The sequence below is a fragment of the Peromyscus eremicus genome, chromosome 23 (assembly GCF_949786415.1).
Source record: "Peromyscus eremicus chromosome 23, PerEre_H2_v1, whole genome shotgun sequence".
Taxonomy (NCBI): Eukaryota; Metazoa; Chordata; class Mammalia; order Rodentia; family Cricetidae; genus Peromyscus; species Peromyscus eremicus.
In genome coordinates, this window is record NC_081438.1 from 27,213,147 (window position 1) to 27,228,203 (window position 15,057).

General features: G+C 48.7%; 1 protein-coding gene across 1 annotated transcript; it reads left to right on the forward strand.

Annotated features, from left to right (window-relative positions):
- Positions 1–12,819: 12,819 nt before the first annotated feature.
- Positions 12,820–14,157, forward strand: Ppp1r35 (protein phosphatase 1 regulatory subunit 35). Its single transcript, XM_059249072.1, has 4 exons — positions 12,820–13,254; positions 13,336–13,594; positions 13,675–13,811; positions 13,906–14,157. The coding sequence occupies exons 1-4, from the start codon at positions 13,021–13,023 to the stop codon at positions 14,077–14,079; spliced, it is 804 nt and encodes a 267-aa protein (XP_059105055.1). The 5' UTR covers positions 12,820–13,020; the 3' UTR covers positions 14,080–14,157.
- Positions 14,158–15,057: the final 900 nt, after the last annotated feature.

Sequence of the window (15,057 nt, forward strand, 5' to 3'; positions counted from 1 at the left end):
GAAAGATCAGAGAAGCAGAGCAGCAGCCACTAGTTCTTACCTCTACGAAATCCTCAGCCTAGAGAGAGTGAGTTCCTATTGCCTCACTCCTTATATACCTTTCTCTGTCCCGCCATATTACTTCTTGGAATTAAAGGCCTGTGTGCTTCCCAAGCAAAGGCATGAGATCTCAAGTGCTGGGACTAAAGGTGTGTGCCACCACTGCCTGGCTCTGTTTTTCTCCTATACTGGATCAATCTCATGTAGCCCAGTGTGGCCTTGAACTCACAGAGATCCACACGGATCTCTGCCTCCCGAGTGACAGGATTAAAAGTGTGTGTGCCACCACTGCCTGACCTCTATGTCTAATCTAGTGGCTGGCTCTGTCCTCTGATCCTCAAGACAAGTTTATTAGGGTACACAGTATATCACCACAGACGACCTTGAACTACCTGGTCCTTCTGCCAGAGAAGTGCTTGATCTCTTGTGTGCTGTGGTGGCAAGAATGTGACATACACCAGGCTTGGAAGCTGTGGTTCTGAGGATGCCCCATTGGGCTGCCGCAAGAGATTTATCTGCTGGGAAGAATGTTGGTCCCGCTGCCTGTGCCCTGCTGAGAGCCTTGGACAATGATACTTCCCAGGGTTGTCCGGAAGTCACATGGGCTCTGAGCAAGGTTGGGGAAGGATGAGGGTCAAGGTGGGCTGAGGAGGCCAAGTAGGAGCTGTGACTCATTAGCTGAGGTGGGGGGCTATGCTGTGGAGGGGGTGCATAGTAATGGAGAGGGAGGTTGTGAGTACATGAGGCAATAAGAGATGGCATCCTGGGGTCACAGTTCTGCCCCATCCCTCACTCTGCTTGCTGTCCTCTGACTCCCATATACTCATGGTTTGTGCACACTAATATCTACACATACACATAGAGGTTTGTGCATGCTAACACACACACACACACACACACACACACACACACACACGTGCTCATGCACACGCAATTTAAAAAAGTGTAATGTGGAGAGCAGTGGAGGAAGACATCATCCTCTGGCCTTCACACATGTGAATACACATCTGTACACACACACACACACACACACACTTGTGAGTTGCACATTGGGCACTGCACAGCGTGGGAAGAGTAAAGAGCAGCATACAAGGACAGTTTGATAGAATCAACTCACTGGAAAACTCAGGCTCTACCCCAGCGGTTCTCATCCTGTGGGTCTCGACTCCTTTGGGAGGTGGTGTCCAATAACCCTTTCCCTGGGGCTGCATATCAGATCTCCTGCATACCAGGTATTTACATCACAATTCATAACAGTAGCAAAGTTACAGTTATGAAGCAGCAACAAAAATAATTTTATGGTGGGGGGGTTACAACAACATGAGGAACTGTATTAAAGGGGGTCACCACAACATGAGGAACTGTATTAAAGGGGGGGTCACCACAACATGAGGAACTGTATTAAAGGGGGGGTCACCACATGAAGAACTGTATTAAAGGGGGGGGTCACCACATGAGGAACTGCATTAAAGGGGGGTCACCACAACATGAGGAACTGTATTAAAGGGTTGCAGCATTAGGAAGGTGGAGAACCAATGCTCTACGCACTGGTGCACTATGCATTTGTAGTGCTTGGGCTCAAACTCCGCACTTGATGCATGCTAGGCAAGCATCCGCCACTCAGCTTTACCACTGAGCCACACTCCCAAGTTCTCTAACCCCTCCTCCCACAATGTGTGTGTGTGGGTGTGCACGCGAATGTTCAGGAACATGGGCATATGTGTGCATGCAGAGGCAGTAGTCAGTCTCTGGTATCATCCTCAGCCACTCCCCACCTTGTTCTTTTTTTCAAGCCAGGGTTTTTCTCCGGGACTTGGGGCTTGCCAATTTTGCGAGGCTGGCCTGCAAGGGATCCACCTGTCTTTGCTTGCCCAGCACGAGGATTACAAATGTATGCCACCACACCTAGCTTTTTATGTGGGTGCTGGGGATTGAACTTAGGTCTTCATGATTGCACAGCCAGCCCTTTACCCCCCTGACTGAACTGTCTCCCCAGCCGCCCCAGTACACACATACTTCTTAAAAAATGTTTGTACTAAGTATAAAGGTGTTTTGCCTGTTTTCGTCTGTGCACCATCTGCATGCCTGGTACCTGGATCGGAGTTACAGATGGTTGTGAGCTGCTACACGAGGGCTGGGACCCAAATCCAGGTCCTCTAGAAGAGCAGTTCATGCTGTTGACTATTGAGTTATCTCTCCAGCCCCATACTTTATTTATTTTAATTAATTAATTAATTAATTAATTTGGTTTTTCGAGACAGGGTTTCTCTGTGTAGCTTTGGAGCCTGTCCTGGAACTCGCTCTGTAGACCAGGCTGGCCTCGAACTCACAGAGATCCGCCTGGCTCTGCCTCCCAAGTGCTGGGATTAAAGGCGCATGCCACCACCCGGCCCCCATACTTTTTAGAAGACATAGTCTCACTATGTAGCTCAAGCTAGCCTAGAGCTCTCAATCCTTTTGCCCTAGCCTTCTTAGTGGTGGGATCATAGAGATTATATACCTGGTTCTCCTTTTACATTTTATTTTGAGTCAGGGTCTCACTAAATTGCTCAGGCTGGCTTTGAACTTACTCAGTAGCCCAGGCTGGCCTCAAACTCACTATGTAAACAAGGATCACCTTGAACTTCTTCCTGAGCCTGTAAGAGTCCACATGTCTGTTATTTTTGTTTGTTTGTTGTGGTTTAATGTGATGCTGGGGATCAAAATCAGGGCTTTGTGCATGCCAGGACAAACATTTTACCAACCGGACTACATCCTCAGTCCCTGGACCCTCCACTCTTGAGACCTGGGTTCCCCAGTGAAGAAGACTCTGTCTGTAAGACATCGTGGCTGATCCTGGATCTCACATAGAGTACTACTCCAACCTCTGGGTCACCTGAAATGCCCTGGCTACCTGAGCTTGGTTGGTAGCTCATGTAACGCCAGCTCTTCCAGAGGCTGAGGCAAGGGGGAAAAGCCAGAAAAGGGGGGGAAAGGAGAGAGAGAAACAGAGGGAGTTTCAGAGTCCACACAGAGGGTCCAGTATGGCCAAACAGGTAGGCCCACACCGTCACCGGTAAATAACCTTGCAGGTAACTACAGGCCCGAGAACTGGGTTTGGGCCACAGGCTGTGGGCTAATGGAAAGGAATATCATCCTCACTTGTCCTTCAGCATCAAGAGTGGGAGGCAGATGAAGGAAGGTGTGCTCGGCCGGCAGCCTTGGGAGCCTCCTGTCCATCTCACGGGGCTCCTTGCCTAGTCCTGTCTGAGCTTGGCCAAGCAGGGCCAGAGAGACTTGTGAAATCAACGGAGGTGGGTATGGATGGGTCCAGTGGGTAGAACTTGCTTTTTCTCGGGTTGGCCTCCATTCTGACCCCTTCCGGCTCAGAGCCATAGAGAAAGAGCGTGAGCTATCAGAGAAGCGTCAACAGGAGGGAGAACATGCTGGGTCTCCTAAGCGCAGAGATAGAAAGAAAGCTACCTTTTCTGACCCTCCTCCCTGACCCCCTCCCCATTCTTCCGCTTTCTTTTTAAAATTTAAAGTTTCATGTGTGTGTTTTTGAGATCAGGTCTCTTGTAGCCCAGGCTGGCCTTGAACTCCCTATGAAGCTGAGGATGACCTTGAACTCCCCATCCTCCTGCCTCCGCCTCCCAAGTGCTGGGCTTACAGGCATGTGTTACCATGCCTGCTTTTTTTTTTTTTTTTTTTGATTTTTCGAGACAGGGTTTCTCTGTGTAGCTTTGCGCCTGTCCTGGATCTCGCTCTGTAGACCAGGCTGGCCTCGAACTCACAAAGATCCACCTGCCTCTGCCTCCCGAGTGCTGGGACTAAAGGCGTGCGCCACTGCCACTCGGCTTCCCCATTCTTTTTCAGACGCGGTCTCCCCATGTATCCCAGGCTGGATTCAAACTCACAGGCCTCTTCAGTGTTCCAACTTCAGGGACTACTGACGTGTACCACTACACCTAAAAGTTTCAATTCCTTTCCGTTGTTTCTTCTTTAAGGTTTGCTGTCCTCTGCTTGGACAGGTATGGCCAACCTTTTGACTTTCTGATATGTTGTCTACAAATGTGTTGAGCCACATTTCATGGCTGTCTTGAAATGCATCTGGCATGTTAGACTGCAGGTTGGACATCCTTGTGGGCTTAAATCTTTCAGTGGCTTTCTGTCATCCTTAGGGGGAAAAATATCCAAAGAGTATCTTTGTCCAAAATATCTTCCTGTCCAACCCGCTATGGTGGCCACTGCCCGTTTTTCCAGCATTTGAGAGGCTGAAACAGGAAGATTGCAAGTTCAAGGCTGGGCTGGGCTATTTGGTAAGTTTAAGGCCAGCCTGGGGTACAGAGCAGGACTTTGTCTCATTAAAAAACTAAAATCTTGGGCTCCACAGTTAGGAGCATCATCTACTCTTGCAGAGGTCACAGGTTCATTTCCCAGCACTTACATGGCCGCTCACAACCAACTGTAACTCCAGTTTCAGGGGGTCTGACACTATATTTTGTCCTCTTAGGGCACCTGGTGTACATGCATACCTCCTGGCAAGATACTTATGTACATAAAATAAAAATAAAATTAAATGCTTTTTAAAAATTAAAGTCCTTCTCTCAGATCTGGGTGCTATTTCTTCTTTATGGACTCTCCCAAACCACATGATCCAGTGATGAAGAGAAACCCAACTCAGAGGCATGGTGGTGCACACCACACCTTTAATCCCAGCACTCAGGAGGCAGAGGCAGGTGGATCACTGAGTTCAAGACCAGCCTGGTCTACAGATCGAGTTCCAGGACAGCCAGGGCTACCAGAGAAACACTGTCTCAACAAACAAACAAACAAACAAACACAGAGGCCCACCTTAGAGTCACCCCAGATTGGGCTCTAGTTTTTCATGGAACACAACATATCTGAAATTAGATTTTCCAGACACAAAATGGAGTCACTGGTGTCAGCTGTAGCCAAAAAAAAGGAAAGGTGGACAGACATGAGTTTGTCCTAGAAATCCTGTTTAACAACAACAACAACCCCCCCCCAAAAAAAAAACATAATAACAGCAACAAGCAAAAAGCCATGAGTGGGTAGCACTTGCTTGTAATACCTTTGCAGGGGAAATGGAGACAGGAGTATCTCCAGGGCTTGCTATGCCAGCCTAGCTCAATTGGTGAGTTTCCAGTGAGAGACCCTGTCTAAATAAATAAATAGTGAAGGGTACCTCCTGGGGAATGACACCCGGGGCTGGCTCTGGCCTCCACCCTCAGAAATATGCATGTGCAAGCATGGGCGATACACACACAGGTGCACTTGCTCACACACACACACACACACACACATACACAGGCACATGCACATGTGTGCACCTGCTTGCACACACACAAATACACACTGAGGACAGTAAATAGAAGTGGGTGTGGCCTTGGAAACTGTCCCTGCAATGTGTCACCCTACTCAGCATTATTCCCTCTCCACTACTTCAAGACCTGACAGTCTTCAGGCAAAGACGATATTGTTGGGATTGCAGTGTGCTTTAAAAAACAGATACACACCATCTGATGTCAAAAGAGTCAGAAGCAAAACGGTCACTGCACAAGAACCAAGAAGCTCACTTCATATTCTTTAACCACTTTTCAAGTCTTTGTCATGTAGAGGCAATCTGAAATTTTTTTTTTTTAAAAAAAGGAAAATAAAAACTTTGATGTATTCTTAAAAAAAAGAAAGAAGTGGGTGTGGTGGCAACCACTTCTAAGGCCAACAACCATCAGAAGGTTGAAAGAGAAGGAATACAAGTCACAAGTTTAAGGCCAGTGTGAGCTATGTAGCAGGATGTTCGGGGTGCGGGGAGGTGATGAGAAAGTTGGGAGGCTATGAATGGAGGGTTATTGTGTGGCTCCTGATAGTAATTATCACCAGAGACCCTGTTAGAACCACAGGCTCGGGATGGTGAGATGGCTCAGCAGATAAAGGCGCTTGCCACAAAGACTGGCAGCCCATGTTTGATCTGAGTTTGATCTACCCATATGGTGAAAGGAGAGAACCAAGTCCTACAAGTTGTCCTGTCACACACACACACACACACACACACACACACACACACACACACACAATTAAAATTTAAAACAGAGGCCGGTCTGGTCTACAAAAAGAGTTCCAGACCAGCCAGAAAAACATGGTGAGACCCTGTCTGTCTCACGTTCAATTTTTTTTTTTTTTTTTTTTTTTTTTGGTTTTTCGAGACAGGGTTTCTCTGTGTAGCTTTGCGCCTTTCCTGGAACTCACTTGGTAGCCCAGGCTGGCCTCGAACTCACAGAGATCCGCCTGGCTCTGCCTCCCGAGTGCTGGGATTAAAGGCGTGCGCCACCACCGCCCGGCTACGTTCAATTTTTTTGGTTTGTTTTTGTGTAGCCCTGGCTGTCCTAGAACTAACTAACTCTGTAGACCAGGCTGACCCTGCACTCAGAGATCCACCTGCCTCTGTCTCCCAAGTGCTGAGATTAAAGGTGTGCTCCATCATGCCTGGCTTCACCCCCAATTTTTTGGGGGATTTTTTGAGACAGGGTTTCTCTGTTTAACAGTCCTGACTGTCCCAGAACTCACTTTGTAGACCAGGCTGGCCTCGAACTCACAGAGATCCTTCTGCCTCTGCCTCCCAAGTGTTCGGATTAAAGGTGTGCATCACCACTGCCTGGCTTCACCCCCAGTTTTTAAAGTGAGAACCACAAGCTTGCAAACAAGCTGTCACAGCCTTATACAAAAACTTCTATATGACATTTCTTCAGCCCAGCAACTAACTCATCCACTTTAGACCAACACTTGCTATTAATCATTGTGTCCTGGGCTCATTGTTTCTAAATGTCTGACCTAATCCTCCCATCCTGTGTTGAAAACTGTCCCCCTGAGTTGGGCATGGTAGCACAAACCTGTAATTTCAGAATGTTTTGGAGGTAGAGGCAGAAAGATCAGGAGCTCAAGGCCATACTAGAAAGTTTAAGATCAGTCCTACAGGAGACACTGACAAAACCAAGGGCCCCGGAAGTGGTTAAAAGCAATACTTCCTGGATGTGTGGTGTATTAGTTAACTGTTCAGAGCCTCAGTTTTCTCATGTATAAAATGGGCATAGGAGTTATAATCTGTATCATGAAGTTGCCTGAAGGATCAGAGGATATACATTGCGATGACTCCATATATTCGTTGTTACTAAAAGGATCATGGCGGAAAGCTGAGGATGTGGTTCCATTGATCAAGTGCCTCACCTAGCGTGCTTGAGGTCCTGAGTTTCATCCCCCACACCACAGAACATGACGGCACACACTTGGAATCCCAGCAATTTAGAGGTGGACATAGGAGGATGAGGCGTTCAAAGTTACTGTTGGCTACATAGTGAGTTCAAAGCCAGCTTGCTATATAGACCTTGTGTCGAAAGGGAAAAAAGGATTTGCGGTTATGATTTATTGAAGATGACGACTCTCTTCAAGGCCTAAAATAATGCTGAATAAGCCAGGAGTAGAGAAAGTAAATCTTCACAGGGTGTGTGAGTCTCATGTTCCAACAGCTGTCTGGAGGAAATGATGTCATTATGGAAGAGGTAAGGAGAAAGAGAAAGGGCTGGAGAGATGGCCCAGTGGTTAGGACCACTTGCCCCTCTTGCAGAGGACGCAAGTTCAATTCCCAGCACCCACATCAGCCAGCTCACAACTGCCAGCAATCCCGTTCCAGGGAATCTGAGGCTCTTTCTTGGCCCTGAAAGGCATCAGTAGGTATACGGTGTGTATACATACACTCAGGCACAGGCACACAGGCATATCATAAAATGAAATAGAAAAATAAGTCTTTAAAAAAAAATGAGCCAAGCCGGGTAGTGGTGGCACACACACCTTTAATCCCAGCGTTGGGGAGGTAGAGGCAGGTGGATCTCTGTGAGTTCAAGGCCAGCCTGGTCTACAGATCAAGTTCCAAGACAACCAGGGCTACACAGAGAAACTCTGTCTTGAAAAACAAACAAAACAAACAACAGAAAAAGAAGAGGGTGAAGACGGGGCTCCATTGGTGGAGTGCCTGCCTTGCATGCATAAGGCCTAGGTTCTGTCTCCAGAATGATACAACATGGTAAAACATGCCTGTATTGCCAACATTGGGGAGGTAGAAACAGGAGGATCAGAAGTTCAAGGCTGGGGCTGGAGAGATGGCTCAGAGGTTAAGAGCACAGGCTGCTCTTCCAGAGATCTAGAGTTCAATTCCCAGCAACCACATGATGGCTCACAACCATCTATAATGAGATCTGGTGCCCTCTTCTGGCATGCAGGCATACATGCAAGCAGAATACTGTGTATATATAATAAATAAATCTTTAAAAAAAAAAAAAAAAAAAAAGAAGTTCAAGGCTGGGTCGGGGGATGTGGCTCCGTTGGCAGAGTGCTTGCGTAGCATGCACAAAACCGCGGCATCTATCCCTAGTGCTTCATTAAACTGGGCATAGTGGTGCACGCCGCATTGGCATTGCTCTGTGACTTCTAACAGTTGTCTCCTGTGTCAAGCAACTCAAAGAAAACACAGATTCAAGCAACGGATTATTTTAATCCCGGGAGCTTCCAGGGCCTCCTGTTCCATGCCTGTGCTCTCTTTGTGTGTGCACACATGTGTGGGTGCATGTGCTGGAGTACGTGGGTGAGTGAGGCCAGAGGACAACTGTGACTTTCATCACTTAGAGGCTGTTCACTGGCCTGGAGCTTGCCAAGCAGGCAGGGCTAATGGCCAGCACGTCCCAGGGATCCTCTTGTGTCTACCTCCCCAGGACTGGGATTACAAGTGTGTTCCATGTCTGAACTTTATTTATTATGTATGCAGTGTTCTGCCTGCATGAATGCCTGCAGACCAGAAGTGGGCAACAGATCTCATTACAGATGGTTGTGAGCCACCATGTGGTTGCTGGGAATTGAACTCAGGACCTCTGGAAGAACAGCCAGTGCTCTTAACCTCTGAGCCATCTCTCTAGCCCCCTTTCTTTCTTTCTTTCTTTTTCTCTCTCTCTCTTTCTTTCTTTCTTTCTTTCTTTCTTTCTTTCTTTCTTTCTTTCTTTCTTTCTTTCTTTCTTTCTTTCTTTCTTAACACAAGGTCTCATGTATCCAGGTTGGCCTAGAATTTCCTATGTAGCACGGGGTACTGTCAATCACTAAATCTACTGCCTCCACCTCTGGGGTGCTAAGATTACAGGCATGCACTACCACACTTGGTTTTGTGAGATGCTGGGAACGGAACCCAGAGACTCATGCATTCTAGGCAAGCACTCTACCAATTGAGCTACATTCCACCCTCCGACAGAGTTTCTCTTATAGCCCAGGCTAGCCTTGGATTTGTGATCTTCCCGCCTCAGTCTCCCTGTCTGGGATTACATGCACGAATGCTCACATTCTGCCCTCCCCCCATGGCCCCTCTGTGAGTGGCCCATCTCATTCCCACACTTCCACAGACAGCAGGTGTGGATAAGCAGTAGAGGCATGCCTTATGGGGTTACGACCTTGTGGGGGGCACATTTCCGGGCCTATCTTCTTTCCCCATTGCACAAAGCTGGGCCTCCAGCTGGAGCCTGGGTTATCTTGGAAGGGGTCTGTGCAAGATTAGGAGGTACTGTCTGGAGTCTGGACAGACAGGGAACCTTGTCTTTGGAGACACCCCTTCCCCCAAACACATGGTGGTCTTTTGTCTGTCAGAATTCTTGACACCCCTTTCATCTGATGCAGAAACAAGGAAATGGGAAGCGGATGTTGCAAAGGGCATGCAGGGAGGAGAGTAATGTCTGAGTGTCAGGAATGGAGTGGGGAGGGAGACGGGGGGGGGGGGGGATGCACCCCGGTGCCATCTTTTCTTTTTTGTATTGGGAAAGTGCTCTGCACTGGGCTACATCACCGCCCCCCTTTTAAATTTTAATCTGACTTATTTATTCTTAGATGTGGGTGTGGGCTGGCTCATGCTATGACCCGTATGTGTGTGTCAGGTTGTCAGTCTTGGCAGCAGCAAGCACCTTTACTCACTGAGCAATCTTGTCAGCCGCTCGTTGAGTTTTCTTTTTTAAAAAATGTGGAAAATGAAATTCATTATATATCTATAATATGTACATATACATACATACTACAATACATGTATATATCTATCTCTATCATCTATCTATCTATCTATCTATCTATCATCTATCTATCTATCATTATCTATCTATCTATCTATCTATCTCTCTATCTCTCTATCTATCTATCTTGAGCCCTCCTAATAAGTCATTTATTGCCCACCTCTTGTGTTTGACCTAACATCCTTGAGACTATCAGGTACAATCTTTTTAGAAAGGTACAAACAACTTCCACCAACCCAAAGGCTAAGAACGTTCTTGGCTAGCATCTGAGCTCTATGGCAGAGATGGCCTCTCTTTCCTGTGTCCCGCCTACCTGATGTTCCCACCCAGGTATTTGAGAAATACCTTGACTTATGACTTTCTTTGTCCTTTGTTAATGTAAACCTTGATGACACTGTTACCACATTGGGCCGTGGCATTTGGGGTAACTTAAATCTGATTCTGGACCATGGTCACTTCTTTTGGTTTCAGAATAAATCATCTTATTACCTTTCAGGTGTGAGCTATGTTTTGTGTTAAGAGGGGAGGGGACCCTTTAGTCACAGAATTATTCAAATGTATACAACATGTACCAATCAGTCTGCTTTCACAATCATCAGCATTAGCTACTGTTTTTCTTTTAGTGTGTGTGTGTGTGTGTGTGTGTGTGTGTGTGTGTAGAGATAAGCATCAGATGTCTTTCTCTATCACGTCACTGCACATCTTATTTGTTAAGACAGGGACTCAATGTGAGCCTGGAACCCAATGTTTTGGGCAGGCTGGCTGGTCAGTGAGCCCCTGGGATTCGCCTGTCTTCTCCATTCAGCACTGGGGTTACAGATATCACACCTGGCTTTTCCATAGATGCTGGGAATCGAAACTCAGATTCCCTTTTTTTTTGGGGGGGGGGGTGTTCTCTGTGTAACCCTGGCTGTCCTGGAACTCAATCTATAGAGGAAGCTATCCTCAAACTCACAGAGATCCACTTGCCTCTGGCTCTGAACTCAGATTCTAAAGCTTGTGCGGCAAGCACTCGACCCATGAGCCACCTCCCACGATCGCTCCACCTCCAGCGTTCCTGCCAGCTCCTGTGTGCCACGCTCTGGATTATGGCATTCCTGTTGCTTCTAGGGCGCTGCAGTGGGGCCCATTACTCATGGTCTTTATGGAAGATCCTTGAGGAACCCTTTAACACGAATTCTCTGAGTCATTCTACACTTGCTTCCTGTCACTGCCCCAAGAGATGCAGCCTTCAGCAAGTGTTCAACTTATGACCATCTAGGTCCTTGATGAAGATAAACAGCAGCTTGGTTGTTTTCTTGTTGAAGAACCACAGAACCAGGCGATGTTGTAACTGGCAGTTCCTTTCTCCAGCTCATGAGAATAAAATGTGAAAATTAAAAAAAAAAAGTCATATTTTCTCCAGGCATGGTGGTGCATGCCTTTAATTCCAGCACTCAGGAAATAGAGGCAGGAGGGTCTCTGTGAGTTTGAGGCCATCCTGGTCTACAGAGTGAGTTTTAGGACAGCAAGAGATGCATAGTGAGACCCTGTCTCAAATGAACAAACAAACAAACAAAAACAAAAAATTAATACAGAAAGGTTTCTACTCTCCTACCTACTTTCTCACCTTAGCTTTTTTTTTTTAAGCTCAGACTTACCTCAGACTCCTTATGTAGCTAAGGATGACCTTGAATTCCTGATCCTCCTGTTCTGCCTCCCAAATACTGGTATTTCAGGCTTGTGCCACCACACCGGGCTAAACTTCTATTGTTTCTGAAATGTGTAAAAGAAACTAGACGTTGTCTACCCTTTGCAGACTGGCAAAAGGTATCACCTACTCCAGCTGCTGCACTGTATCAATAATTTGTCTCCCATTATTGCTCAATATTATTTTATGATATTTATGTACCTTTTAGCCCTTTATCTGTTGAAGGACATTACTAGTTTGGGGCTACGAGTAAAGGTGAGGCAAACATGTGTGTACAAGTTTTCAATTGCCCAAGGATATAGAGGTCACAATTTTGGGTTTTAGTTAACCGGGTCTCTCATAGCCCAAGGTGTCCACCAAGTCCCTATGTAGCCAAGACTGGCCCTGAATTCCTCCTGATCCGTTTCTGCTTCCAACTCCCAAGCTGTCATTGCTTTTAAGGCCTTTTGTGTGTGGGAGGATTGGGATGTAAATTTTACTAGTGTGTGCTTAAGTGCAGAGGTCAGAGGACAACTTGTGGGAGTCAGGTCTCTCGTTCCATCCCGGGTGACTTTGGAATTGAGCTCAGATCGTCAGGCTTGGTGGCAAGCTCCCTTAACCTCGGAGCCATCTTTTCGGCCCCCAGGATGTGCACTTAAAATTAAGGTAATATTCCGTAAATTCCTATAGTATTTCCTACTCAAATACAAGAATTCAGGGACTTTGCAACGAGCCCGCTTCCACGTACAGGGAAGCTTTGATCGACGTTCTGAAGTGACCGAAACCTTTAGAACGCTCCGGGGGCACCGCGCAGGACGTCTAGATGCGAGGGCACTGACCATTTTGTTTCAGTGAAAGAGGACAAACACTCTAATCCCAGAACAAATGCGAAGACGATTTTGACAGGTAAGGACGCCACATCCACGTTCCCGAAAGGACAAGTAGTCTTGCAGGGGATCCGTAGGGCATCTACGCACCGGCGCGCTAACGCCCCGCCTTAAGGGCGAAGTCAGTTTGTGAGGGCGGAAGTGCGCCCGCCCGGAAGCTGGAGGGTGGAGCGATGGGAATGACGCGCAGGAGCGCCAATGGAGTGCCGCGGCGGGCTTGTTGTACATCGGTGGGTAAGGGCTAACGGTTTCCGGTAGTGGTAGCCCCCCGAGAGGTGGGAGCGAAGAGGCGAGGACGCGTCCCCAAAGCCCGGACCCCGGCAGCGCCTGCGAGATGATGGGCTACGAGGCGTCCGAGTTGGAGTCTATGGAGGGCGAAGAGGCCGTGGAGGCCCCGGGGCCAGCCCCGGAGCCGCGAGCCCCGGAGCCGCGAGCCCCAGAGCCCGAGCCCGAGCCGGGCTTGGACTTGAGCCTGAGCCCGAGCCCGTTGCCCGAGAGTCCGGAGCGGCGGGGCGACAGCCCGGGACGGCGGAAGGGGCGTCGGGGCGGCGGCCGGAGGGGGCGGCAGGTGAGCAGCGGCGAAGCCCCGGCCCCCTGCTCGCCTAGCGTCCGGGACTCCGCCGCTCACGGTTCCGCCCTCTGCTCCCAGGTTCGTTTTCACCTGGCGCCGTCCTCCCCGGTGCGGTCCGAGCCGCTGCTCGCGCCCGGTGCACCGAGCGACGACGATCCCGCGGCGCCGCACGAGCTGGAGGCGCCGGCCCTGCAGAGCAGCCTGGCTTTGAGTCTGGAGCTGCAGCATGCGCGCGCCGCCGTCGCCAGCGGCCAGTTCGATGCCTCGAAGGCGGTGGAGGAGCAGCTGAGGAAGTCGTTCCAGACCCGCTGCGTCCTGGAGGAGACGGTGGCGGAGGGTGAGGGGGACAGGCGCCCGCCCCGGCGCGGTGGTCTGGGGGAAGGGCGCTGCTCACCCTCGCCTTTCCTGCGCTCGCAGGGTTGAACGTGCCGCGCTCTAAGCGACTCTACCGAGACCTAGTGAGTCTGCAGGTGCCAGAGGAGCAGGTTCTGAACGCGGCGCTGAGGGAGAAGCTGGCGATGCTGCCGCCGCAGCCCCGAGCCCCGCCCCCGAAGGTGAAGGAAGGGATCGGGGACCTGGCTTCCTCCCCCCGGGCTCTCTTCCTCCATCTGGAATGTAACCTTGCATTGGGCCTCACCTTCCCCACAGGAGGTGCTCGGGCAGGGGCCAGACATGACCATGCTGTGCAACCCAGACTCTCTCTGTTACGAATCTCCGCACTTGACAGTGGACGGGCTGCCCCCGTTAAGGCTTCAAGCCCGGCCCCGCCCTTCAGAAGATACCTTTCTCATGCATCGGATGCTGAGGCGCTGGGAAGCGTAGCCTCCACAACTCCCCGTATTGCCAGTCTGTACTTTCGTTAAAACTGTTTCCTCACAGAATAAAGTTTTTTTTTTTCTTTTTTTAAAAACAACTTAGCTCCTCGTGGGAAGCTGCCTGTAGGTATAAATTTTCTTCCCTCCCCCCATGATGGCAAGTGGAAAGCCACCGTCTAAGTGTGGGGTCAGATTTTCCTTTCCACTTAAATCACCTTTGTTTTGGTTAGAATTTCAGACTTAGCCTTACATTATGGTGCCATATCCCAGGACTTGGGAGGCCAAGGCAGAAGGATCCTGTGTTCAAGGAGTCTGAACTATGCAAGTTATTTCTTTTAATGTGGTTTCAGGCTAGGTAGGTTCAGCTCAGTGGTAGTATCTGGTTAAGCATGTACAAAGCCCCAACTTTAATCCCCAGAGTGTGTGTGTGTGTGTGTGTGTAAGTGTATGCACAGGCAATAGTCAGAATGCTTTAGATTTCCACTTTGGCTAAGTGTGGCGATGATCACTTGTGAGGTAGACAGGAGGGTTGGGAGTTCCTGGTCAACCTAAGTTAGGGGATACTGTCTCAAAAACCACCATAGGGAAAAAAAATGCACCCTCACTCTGCCCCATTTGTAAGAACAACTTTAATGTTTTAATCTATATAGCTCTGGTTGTCTTGGAACTCATATAGGCTGGTCTGGTCTTGAACTCCAATTTGCCTGCCTCTGCTTCCCAAGTGCTAGGATTAAAGGCATGCACCAGTATACCTGGCTATTCAAATACTTCTGTTCTAGCTGGGCGGTGGTGGCGCACGCCTTTAATTCCAGCACTCAGGAGGCAGAGCCAGGCGGATCTCTGTGAGTTCGAGGCCAGCCTGGGCTACCAAGTGAGTTCCAGGAAAAGGCACAAAGCTACACAGAGAAACCCTGTCTTGAAAAACCAAAAACCAACCAAACAAAAAAACTTCTGTTCAAAAAGTATTTACCCAAATGTGGGTATT